Raw genomic sequence first — 12,040 nt, 5'->3', positions numbered from 1 at the left:
ACTGGTCCAACTGAGCCGGAGATTGTCGGACTGGTCTGACCGAGCCGGAGGATTGTCGGACTGATCCAACCGAGCTGGAACAGGAAAGAGGCAGGCTGACCCCTAGCAAACGCCGAACTCGAAAAACCGGCACTTCATAAACCTGCACGTGAGACACACCGACGGTATCAATCGCGAACATACTGGAGGCACCAGAGTAGGTTAATGTAAACCCTGCACCACCCAACAGGGATGACGCAACACCTGGGCCGGTCACACCTGGGCGGACCACGCCCACTTCTGAGAGTGAAGAGGCCACAACACCGAACCACTCAAATCTGGGTGTATCAAAACCGCATGAGAATGGGAATCCGGAACTGAAGACCTGGAATCAACCCCGAACCTACATGGATGCCTAGACGGAGGGACAGAGAACCTGCTGGAAAGATGGGAAAGAAGCCGAAGGAGGGAAGAAGAAAGAATCCACACTCGGAGTAACCACCGGAGCGCCTAATGCCAACGTTGGACAGATGGAGAAGGTCATAACCAGACCCAACTCAAAGGAGTATCAAAGGGGAAGCTTCAGATTAAAGCCAAGGTAACAGAAGAAGGAAGTTACCAGGCTATCCTTGAGAATGGAAAGGCTGCAGAAGCTATCGGTGCTGATACACTGAATGCTGGTTGCAGGCGAATGCCGATGCCCAAGCATCCGCAAGAATCAGAATAGGATACATTAAAGGTTAGAAAACCGTAAAGAATGAAATAAGTTGCTGACCCCGCAAACACCTGAGAAGCAACTGACCGGATGCCTAAGAAACTACAAGATGCAAAGGTGATAAAGACGACGGATCAGTAAAAGTACCCTTCCTAAACCGAAGAAGAGAGGAGCCGCTGAAGCTCTAATATACAGAGTTGAACATTCAAGAAAATCTTTGCTCTGCTGTTAAAAGCCAAGAAAACCGGATGAGCAACAAAGACTTGAAGGGCCCCTCCGAAGAGCGGACCTGAAAGAGAAGATTGAGAAGGGCAATGGAAAAAGGCTTAGAAGAAAAAGGGGGGAAACGGGAAAATTCCGTAGCGTCCGAAGAGGCCATAGATTTCAAGGAAAATAGGCTGGTTCTGTTCCCCCCGCCCCTGCTAATCTTGATAGACATTATCAATTTCAGAAAATTCTTTAAGACATGATCATGAATATGGAAAATTCGATCGCCATAATTACCAACATCGCAAGACAAAAGAAATTTTAACCCCTGAAGGAAAAAGGAACTACTTCAAGAAGGAGTATTAAAGGAAAAACAAAAATTCAGAACCAGATACATCAGAAACCAAATCTGAATGACCCTTCACGGATCTGGAAACCTTTGTTGCACAGAGCACAGGTTGAAGCGGAAATAAACCGACGATTGATCTAAATGAGAGACCTAAATATGCTTGACCCCAACCAAACCCTGAACCCAAATAAGGCTGCACGTTCAACTACTCTTCCTAAATACTTTAGTCCGTAAATTAGAATTCCCTACTCTTCTGAGTGATTCCTGATTCTAAATCCACTCTAGAACTGACGTTTTTAGAGGAAGGGGAAATCTGCTGCCAACACTGCCTGCTCCGCGCCGGGGCCGGCAGATTCTGCTTGGTCTCTTTGGCCTGCAAATCTCCATAACCCCAGCACCCGTTAGGCTGGTTCTGGAACAGGCAGGGGGCTGAAAAAGAACGATTAGTAACTACAACACTATTACTACTATCCCTAATCTCTAGTTTCCGCTAATTCAGTCATAACGCTAGAAAAATCGACTAGACATACTCAGCTAATAATTTGTCCTCTAACTTTTAATAATTCTTCCATCTGATCTACCGACCAAGACTTAGCCTATCTGACTGATACTACACTCGCATCTTCCTACACAAAAATACAAACAATGTCGATGCGTGTTTGAGGTACTCATCCTCGGTTGCAGAACGTGTAGGAAATGGCGTCAACATCTCAGCAGAAGGCTCTGTCGTCGAAGATATAAACGAAGCTGAAGTACCAGCGCTAGCAGACGACGACGTCTTCTTGTTTGACTTATCCAAAGTACCGATCCCAAAGTAAAAAACGGGAGAGAAGTTCCAAATCCCATCAATAAAGTATCCATCCAGGAGAAAAAGCGTTGAAAACAGTCCAAATCGTGATCTGATGTCCAAATTCTTAAATGGGGGTCGGGCTAAATGACCAAAAGTTCGCCTGATGTGGGGCACACCCACACAGCACGGCGAACAAAAAGCAATCGAGGATCTCGGCCTCACTTGGCTGGGACTGGCAGCAGTGTTGCCAACGGTACTTCAGGTAACTCATTTGACAGATTTTCCTGTAAGCGTTGGTAACGCTGACGGTTAATTACCCACTTAGTGGGTAAAAGCTATGGGGATGTAGTTCAGGCTGGTCAGGTGACCAAGGCTAATTCAGGTGTTCAGGGAGTGTATTGCAATAAAGTACTTTACAGTATTGGAATGATTGTATTTTGAAAATGGAAAATTGTAAAACAATTTAGTTATACTGTACAAGTGTTTAAAAATCTAAATACAAACTGTGACAAGTTTCTACATCATATAAAGTACATGTGGCTAAGGTTACTAAGGCAATCGTATTTCTCAATATCTATCATATCACACTGTCTTAACAATTCTTACCTTGACTGTTTAATTGGCATCTTCCTTCCGGCCTTCAAATTTAGCAGGTGGTTTGCCCTGTTTTTCCAGAAGCTGAAAAATTTTTTTTTTAAATGTTAAATAATTTTTTAAAATAGTGATTTTTTTAGTAGAAACCAATCACTTTACAACTGCCTTCTGGTATGCCAGATCCCTTTCCAGACATGCTCGAAAAAAGAAGAATCCAGTTTGATGTCTGCACACCTGGATTCCAAAGTCTGTTTATCGGCAGATAAACAGCTATTTCAGTGGGAGGAGGCTTGCTGCTATTTGGACTTACAGCTGCAAATTACTGAATGGCTGGGTCTGGGAGTCCTGGGGCCCTAGGGACTAACAAGGGGTCATCAAATCTGTACTGACAAAGGATTAAATCTACAGCAAACCAAAGCACATTTTATCTATAGAGTAGAACCAAATACCATGACAACTTTATTATGTGGCAGTCCCTAGGACTGGAGGGAAGAGGAGTGACAGTCAGGAGCAGCATCCTCTCCCTCAGATAGGGAGTAACAAACTGGACTGCAGCAACAAGAGGGCCAAATAAGAATAGGTCCCCAAAAGGTAAATGCATAGAACAGTATACAAGAACTTCCATGAATTAAAACTGACAGAAGAAATTTCCATGTTTCTCTTAAAAACCAGATATAAAAACTGCCAAAAAAATTACTCCTAACCTTTGAGATGGATGCTACAACTATGGAGTGTTATTATAGAATATAGAATTAGGCCAAAGGCCAAGCGCTGGGACCTATGAGGTTATTCAGCGCTGAAAGGGAAACTGACAATAAGAAGGTTTGAAAGATGTAACAGGAGGAAAACCTTGCAGTTACAATTTGAATCAACTATCAGAGAAGGTGGAAAGTCAGAAGGAAGTGGATATGAATGGAGGTACAGTAAAAGGAATAAATGAGGTTGGAGCTGGGGGTTGAAGGGATGCTGCAAAGACCCTTAAGTAATGTCTACAGCGTACCACGTGAGGTGCACTGATGGCACTGACCCCCTAAGGGGGGAGTGTTGTTACAGGCAGTTCCCAGTTATCGGCAGCCTCGGTTATCAACGATCCAGTTTTATGGCGCCGATCCCCGCTTATCGGCACTGATTCCCACTTAACGGTGGCCCAATCCCCAGTTACTGGCGCTGATAACTGGGGATTGGCACCAATAACTGAGGATCGGCGCCGATAACTGGGGACTGGCGCTATTATCACTGATTTTCCGTTATCGTCAAGCCGTTGTGAGTGGAACCCCCGCCGATAACTGAGGACTGCCTGTACAAGCTTTTTAGATGACTTAACATAATTATTATCATTTAGAAGATGAAACCAACAATATTCATATGGAACACACCTACAGGGACCACTGACTTGAAATTCAAGCTTCCAAAGAATATGGCGTTCATTAGGAAGAAGTAAGAGGAAATAAAATGAAATACAGAATAACGAGGTCTCACTTATTAAAAAAAAAAATAGATTATTAATACAGAATAAAGAGATCTCACTTATTAAAAAAAAATTAATTAATTAATTATAGATAAAAATGTATTAAAATGTAAGGAGAATAGTATTAGGGTAGTAACGCATTGCATCTTCATTTGAACCTCTGAAGTTCCAACTGCACGACATCCTCTGGGAGGCTGTTCCACAGTCCAACAGTGTGAGGGATAAAGGACCTCTGGAACTGAGAAGTTCGACAGCGAGGCACATTTACTGCATATTGGTGCTGCTGTTCAGTAAACCTGGTTGCTCTCGGCAGATAAAGGGGATCAGGGATCAATTATGAATGTGAAATATCTGTTAAAATACAACTTATGAAAGAGTGACAAACAAGAGACCATCCAACGATGGTCCAAGTCAACTGCTACTGGCAGAAGCAGACATCCACACCAGAGAACAGTATTCTAGTAAAGGAAGTACAAATGACCTAAAATATGTTGCACTGATTTTATCACTGTTATAAATATATGAGGCCTTATGAACAATATTTAACTATTATGTGACATTTGCTGTAACTTTCATTACAAGTTTCTCAAAAGTTACACATGGAATGGTTAAAGCTTTAGACTCTTTCAGCACAGTTCCATCCACCTGAAGGGGAGGATGGGGTGGGAAATCTGTACAAGATCTGCTAATCAATAATGTTTCCGTTTTAACAGAGTTCATCCTCATACCCCACCGACTACACCATTCCCTGATCTGGTCCATGTCCCAACTAAGGCTGAGGGCAGGGCAGCTTTACTTCTCAAAAGTAGAGACTTTACTACACCCACAAGTGTTGCATCATCAGCATACTGAACAATCTTGTTTTCCATGCCAACAGCCATATCACTTTTATATACTAAAAATAACAGTGGACCAAGAATACTGCCCTGTGAAACTCCAGAAACAATAGGTCTTGGTCCACTATAAATCGCGTCCACAGCAACTCGCTGCTGCCTACCTGTAAGGAAATTTTGAAGCAATCCTAAAACGTATCCACCCAATCCAAGATTCTGAAGTTTATAAATAAGTGCCTCGTGATTTACTAAATTGAAAGCAGCACTAAATCTATTTTAATTACTCTGCACTCAAACCCCTTATCAAGGTTCCCTTGCATATCGCAAGTCAAGTCTAAAAGAGCATCACAGGTACCTAACTGCTTCCTGCATGCATACTATCAGCTAACAATCCTTTAGATTCCACATACTTATATAGTGCCTTAAAAATAAGTTTTTCAGCAACTTTGGAGAGCATAAAGAGAATAGAGACTGGCCTGTAGTTACTGCAGTCTGCAGATATGCCACTCTTTAGAACAAGCACTGTACTACTGAGCTTGCACTCATCTGCAAAGATACTGAGGTAACATACAAATCTATAGAATCTACTAATCTTGGGAGATAACAACCTAGAAACTTTTTTAAAATGCAAAGGGAAGAAGCCATCAGGATCTTCTCCACCCCAGCTATCAGTGTTATCTAGAATTTTCTTAACTAGAATTTTCTTAACATCCCTAAAGCGAAATGCAAATTTTATAAGAACAGGATCAGAATGACAAGTATCAGGAAGAGGAACACTTCAAAAGCTCGATGAAGCAGCTCAGCCTTTTCCCTACGGCCAGTAACCAATCTACCATCATTTGTTAGCAGTGGTGGAATGGAAGACAAGCCTGACCCAAAGATAGATGATGCTAATTTGGTCCACCACCGATGAGACTGTGTAATTCCTTCAAGTTTCCTCTTCAAGGAATTACAATTGCAATTTCTCTCAGCTGTATCTTAAGTTCTATCTGCAGCACGGTGAGACTCAACAAAAATGGTGTAATTTTCTTTTGAACGATTTTGTCTCCATGCATTGATTCTGGTCTGTTTGTAATGGTAGGAGTTCCTCATTGGATGGGTTGATATTGTACTCGGCTAGCACTCTCCTAGAACCGTATTCAATTCTCCAGCTGGCCAATGAAGAATTAGGGGAATTTATTTCTAGTGATAGAAATTCATTTCTCGGTATAATATGGTTCGGATTCCACAATAAGCTGTAGGTCCCGTTGCTAGCTAACCAATTGGTTCTTAGCCACGTAAAATAATTCTACTCCTTCGGGCCAGCCCTAGGAGAGCTGTTAATCAGCTCAGTGGTCTGGTTAAACTAAGGTATACTTAACTTGTCATGGTAGGCTCGTCTACATGTATCATCAAACCATGGCTGGTCATTTGTCCTGAATTTGATGACCTTTCTAGGGGCATACCTTATCAAAATAGCCACCAGCATTTCATTTAACTTCTTCTTGGGTTCAGGATCTAATATAGCAACTGAAATAAGAATAAAATAAAAGGAGTTCAGTCACCCTTCACATTCCGCACCCTCAGAATCTCGAGCACTCGCTTCCTCAACAGGAAACACACACTGAATGTAGATCTACTGCCACTGGTGACACGAACTGATTACAAGCCTTCTCTTTTCTCAAAAAACGATGGAAATGAGGCTTCCCTTCTGCATTAGCCATCACAAGAACAAAGGAGGAAAACACATGGTACACACGTGAACAACGAACACAGCACTCACACCAACCCTGCTAAAAACTCTTGGGAATTATACACCAGGCTACTTGCATTATCACCACTAACTGAAAAAAGGCTATTTGCAGTATCACAACTAACTGAAAAAAAGCTTAACAAAAGTACATAATTCAGGTTAACACCCTTGTGTGAGTGTGGATGGAAACACAAAGGCTGAGCTAGGCCAGCAGAGGTCAGGGCAATGCCTGTGCCTACCAGACAAGCTTTTGTTTTCTTAGTCAACACATAGCAAAAGCACAAATGCTCTTGAATACTCCATTAATGAAAGCGAAGGTTTGTATTCCCTCAGGAACAATAGCATTTTTAGATAGTTCTGCCATGCTCACGCTGGTGGATACAAACAATCTGTTCCCCTTTCCAAAAAGTTTTGCCCTTACCAGGATTTACCCTGATGGCTCTTACATGACAAAAGTCTTGTTCCAAATATGTAATGGCAATGATGAAATAACATTATCATAAATATTATTTAACATCAACTACTCCCTTTAAGAGATTAGATATGCAACAAGTATTCTCCATCTTTCTTTGTCCTGTTTTTCTGCTCAAACTTCCTTTAGGACTCGTCTTCTTACCTTTCCCCTTTTAGTCAGTAAATTTTAGGAAAATTGACCAACAAAATCAGCAGGAAGTTCAGACATGGTGTAACTGAAAATTTACCCATACTGCTGCCATCTTTGAAAATGGTAAGGTAATTTTCTGCATTTACAACAGAAAATTTATAAGAATTCCCAATTACTCCTCATGAATAACCTTCATGGGTCCAATTCACAAGGGAAATATTTGTCTCTTGTATGGATACAAGACTTCTGTAGAGCAATGGTTTGTAATTCGGCATGAACTCATTAATGATGGGTCTTTTCAAAATTTACTTCAAGCAAATTAAAAGCATATTTTTGAATTATTCATAGAAGTGAGTAAAATGGCTACTATATGATGAGAAGTATACCACATGAGTTAAACATTAGCAATCTCTCTTACATGACATTAATTAGGTTACTTACATAATTGACTCTTTCACATATTTCCACCAGCCTTGGTTGTCTGTCTTTAATGAGAGCTTCATTTCTTTTAAGACCATTTTTATAAATCGCTGCTTCTATTGTTAGAATTTGCACCTCTCTATCTGTTTCAGCTAACTTTAGTCCTGTCAGAACATCCATCAATCTGTCTCTTATGTGATCCATATTTTGCTCAACTTCAATAATAAAATCTCTCTCTTCAATCACTAACAGATACAAATACTGATTTTCTTCAGCTGCATTCAAATTTCCTTTCTGTACCTCTGAGGTTATTATTTCACTCATCTCAATCAACTTTTCAAGCCTCTTTTCACTTTCTTCAAGATCTCCTGCAACCTTTTCGTGAGCAAAATGCAACCGTGTCCCGAGTCTTGACGTACGTCCTTTTCTTTCCATTTCACGATTTAGTTCTGCTACAGTCCACTCAATTTCTGAGGAAAACTCATGTTTGGCCCGACATTTCGGACAAGTAATGAGTCCCTTCACTATGTTATTTGAAATACACAGCGTACAAAATGTGTGACAACAAGGTAGAATATGTGGCCTCTGACAGCCATTATCTGTGTAGGCCAGAAAGCATATGCTACACTCATCGGGTAGTTTTTTTTCTTTGGTGTCCTCTGGCAATACCTGAAAGAAATATGAATTTTTTGTTTTCAAATAAAAACAAAGCTGAACATCAGACAAGCACATCAAACAGCCCTAAAAAATAAAGCCTAATTTTGGTATAGTACTGTACTGTACCATGAAGCATGCAGATTAGAGTATTAAAACAGCAAATTTGTAAAGTAATTTATATTTTCCCAAGGAACAGTAATTGAAATATAAAACTTAGGCCAAAGGTCAAGCGCTGAGACCTAAGAGGTCATCCAGCACTGATTAACCCTTAAGGGACAGGCTCAATATACATCAAGCATACCCCCAGACCAGGCAAACTTTAAGGTTGGCCAATTTATGAAAAAACACATCAATGGAAAGATATGCAAATGCACATGGTGTAAGAAAAAAAATTCTAAAAATTTTTCCCTACCTACCACAGGAAGTTGACAGTGACTATTTACAACCCTGTGTGGGCCCTCTTTTACAAGACACTTGTAAAAATATATTAATTTTACCAAGTTATGCATGCTTTTTCTAATAATTCATTTTATTTTGTAAAATTATAATTACAGCTCGCACAATATCATAACAGATAAATACTAAAATCAGAAATAAATTCTGGGTATATTTGTTGTAAAATATTTACGAGATATACTGAGATGGGGAGGTGCAGCAACTTTTTGTGAGGTATACATGTTTTTCTAATATTTCTTTGCAAAATTACAATTATAGCTGACATACTACCATAAAAGATAAGAACTAAAACCAACAGCAATCCCTGGGTATATTTATGAGAAAATAAATAGATGTCCTGGAGTTGCAGAGAGGCAGTACATCCCCCATATGAAATCTCAAGGAATACTGATCGATGTTTCTCCTATGCCAAGCTGAATAGTTACCATAAGTCATTTATGGCCCGTTGAAGTGCTATGAACATCTTTCCCGCTAAATTCATTCAAACAGTATGGCACAAAATATGATTACTCACATGAGGATTCCTGTCCATTAGGGGTTAAATAATTGTTAGGAGAGGGTGGAATGTAAGATGGCAGAATGAGAATACGAACAGAGGTACAGTACAAGGAATGAAAGGGGTTGCAGCTAGGGCCTGAAGAGACACTACAAAGAACCTTAAGAAATAACTACAATGCAGGTTCACTGACAGCAATACCCACCCCATGGGGATATTTTTTTCTCGGTATACAAACCCAAGCCTTTTATTAGGTATATTATTATGCAGTAACTGGAAAGGTCATTGAAACTTGGTATCAGTCAGGGATATGTGGAGTGGTTGACACAAAATTATGATAAAACCAATGCCCTTTAGCAGAAGACCAACCCCTTACAAGAGATAATATTCTCTAAACTTATTATACTTAATAAGAAAATCCATTGTCCTGTAAATCTATCGCAAAGTTACTAATACAGAGATATTTAGTCACATTTTAACATTCCCATGGGGCTAGTGCTTAACACAGCACTCATAAAGAGGTTGTGGCATTTACGTAAAAATTTACCACTTCCGGTATGTATCACTTTGGCCTATGTATTTTCAACTCATCATATTGAGACTTTGCCTAGCCTATGCATTTCCTCTAGCGAATGCAGAGTAGGGAGATGGGCAGGCATACCCAAGCCTTCTCTTCCTAACCTGACAATGGCTAGCTAAGGACCCTGTGACCTGACTTGGCTACAGGGGGGGGTTTGACCCTCCCGGACGCTCCCAAGTAGGCTAACACTTAACAATGAGCACATGACATTAAGAAAAGTTACTTTTCGTGGAAAAAATCATAGATCGGCAAATTGTCGTAAATTAACCGGGTAAGTTACTTTTCCGCATACTACTCTAAACAGCAAACAGTAACCATCATATGGCCTTCAGACTTAGGAGTTACCTTAGTCTACTAGGATACGAAGGGTTATTACTCTTGATGAATGCTATGCTTTTGTTGCTACTCCCGGTTATTGAGCTATCACTTTCTTCCAGACTCTGGACTATGTAAACTTTAACATTAGGCTATTTCCACCCTTGGTAAATAAAAGCCCGGCGTAGTTTAGCCAACAGTAGGCTATGTTTAAGGGCTATTGAACTTCGGATCAAGTCAAGATTTGAGAACCCAACATCTTCAAGTCAAGAACTGCGAACCCAATGATCCCCATGTAAAGAATGGATAACCCTTTCCGGTCCGTACTCCAATTCCACATGAGGGCTAGTGCTAAATACGGCGAAACAGTGATTCATCTACAGTGTTTCGCCGTGTTTAGTACTAGCCCCTGGGGAGTCAATGTATTTCGCCTTGTTCTGTACTAGTCCCTGAGAGTTAAATGTATTTCGCCTTGTTTAGTACTTGCCCTTGGAGGGTCAAATGTATTTCTCCGTGTTTAGTACTAGCCCCTGGGGGGTCAAATGTATTTCGCCTAGTAGGTACTTGCCCGTGGGAGGTTAAATGTCTGGTACCAAAGTGTTCATGTCTAAAACAGCGAAGCCAATTACTCCTATGTAAAGAATAACGAGCCCAATAATCCTCTGGTAAAGAATAGCGAACCCTGCTGCTAGTAGGTTCGCTAATCTAGTCGCGATCCTGAACTTCATATCATTAGCTAATACACATTTAGTTATTTTTTATACATACCTTTTTCCCTTTGGGGCTATCTTTAGCCTTCCTCTTCACTTTTGAACCCTTTTTGCTTCTAGGACTCATCTCTCGTACATTATACGCACGGCATGAACTCCTCCAGGATACGTCTTGGCAACCAGCGTAAGACAACTGATGATGCTAATGACGTCACATCTACTACAGGTAGAGAAACGCATCAAAGCAAAACACGTTGCTTTATTATTTTTCCTTTTTCTCCTTCTTTCACTAACAACTCCCAAAGCCCGTATGTTTATAGTCGCTTGAGCAGGGTCGTGGCCAGGAATTTAGTAATGTGGGGGGGAGGGGGGCCACTTTTGTTGAAGATGAAAGACTCTACAGCATGGGGGTCCTGGGGGGCGCCGTGAGCCACCCACGGAATTTTTGTTATTTTACCAATTTTAGCGTCATTTTGATGTACATGAAATGTATATTTTTGACATATCCAAAACCAGTATAAAGTGCTTCATCTGGTGGAATAATAATAATAATAATAATAATAATAATAATAATAATAATAATAATAATAATAATAATAATAATAATAATAATAATAATAGCTTTTGCGATTTTTCCCTAAGAACAAATATCTCATTACACGTCATTTTCATATCTCAATATACATGCACTAATACCCACACATTTTTTGAGGAGAACAATCAATATAAAAAATACAATAATTTTTTTCTGTATCGTGCCCTCTTACTCATCATGCAACAGACGAGACTAACATAAACAGTAACTGGGCAATGGCAAATCTAAACTTTCAGTATGCAAAATACTGAAAATACAACAATGAAGACACATCACTTAAATCAGAAGACGACGACGATTCTTGTGCCTAGCAAAATCATCTATCACTATGTCCAAATCTACCGTAACATCATTATGAATCTCCAACCCCTCCTCACTCATTGTAGATCTTATGTCCGTTTTTATTCTCCTTAGTGCTGAAAATGAGAGGTCCACACAACGGTCGTCACAGGTATAGATCCTAGCAACTGCAGGCCTTGTAACATTAGGCAGTTGTGTACATGCCTTAAAAGCAGCAATGGCAGTGGATGGTCTTTCATG

General features: G+C 40.3%; 1 protein-coding gene across 3 annotated transcripts in view; it reads right to left on the bottom strand.

The window, feature by feature from the left end:
• LOC136846886 (E3 ubiquitin-protein ligase RFWD3-like) overlaps positions 1-11,173 on the bottom strand; it is a 29,233-nt gene extending 18,060 nt beyond the window's left edge. The window contains exons 1-3 of one of the 3 annotated variants that reach the window (XR_010855562.1): positions 10,964-11,156; positions 7,713-8,360; positions 2,647-2,718 (exon numbers count right to left, since the gene is read on the bottom strand). Coding sequence is in view for 2 of the 3 variants with exons in the window: in XM_067118149.1 (XP_066974250.1) it covers positions 2,656-2,718; positions 7,713-8,360; positions 10,964-11,032 (780 nt within the window). In the remaining variant the exon portion in view is untranslated. Of the gene's footprint in view, positions 1-2,646; positions 2,719-7,712; positions 8,361-10,963 lie in introns of all 3 variants that reach the window. The other 2 variants (XM_067118149.1, XM_067118141.1) reach the window with 2 other exon arrangements.
• Positions 11,174-12,040: the final 867 nt, after the last annotated feature.

The sequence above is a fragment of the Macrobrachium rosenbergii genome, chromosome 2 (assembly GCF_040412425.1).
Source record: "Macrobrachium rosenbergii isolate ZJJX-2024 chromosome 2, ASM4041242v1, whole genome shotgun sequence".
Lineage (NCBI taxonomy): Eukaryota > Metazoa > Arthropoda > Malacostraca > Decapoda > Palaemonidae > Macrobrachium > Macrobrachium rosenbergii.
Note: the sequence above shows the minus strand (reverse complement) of the source record. Positions and strands in the feature narration are given on the sequence as shown.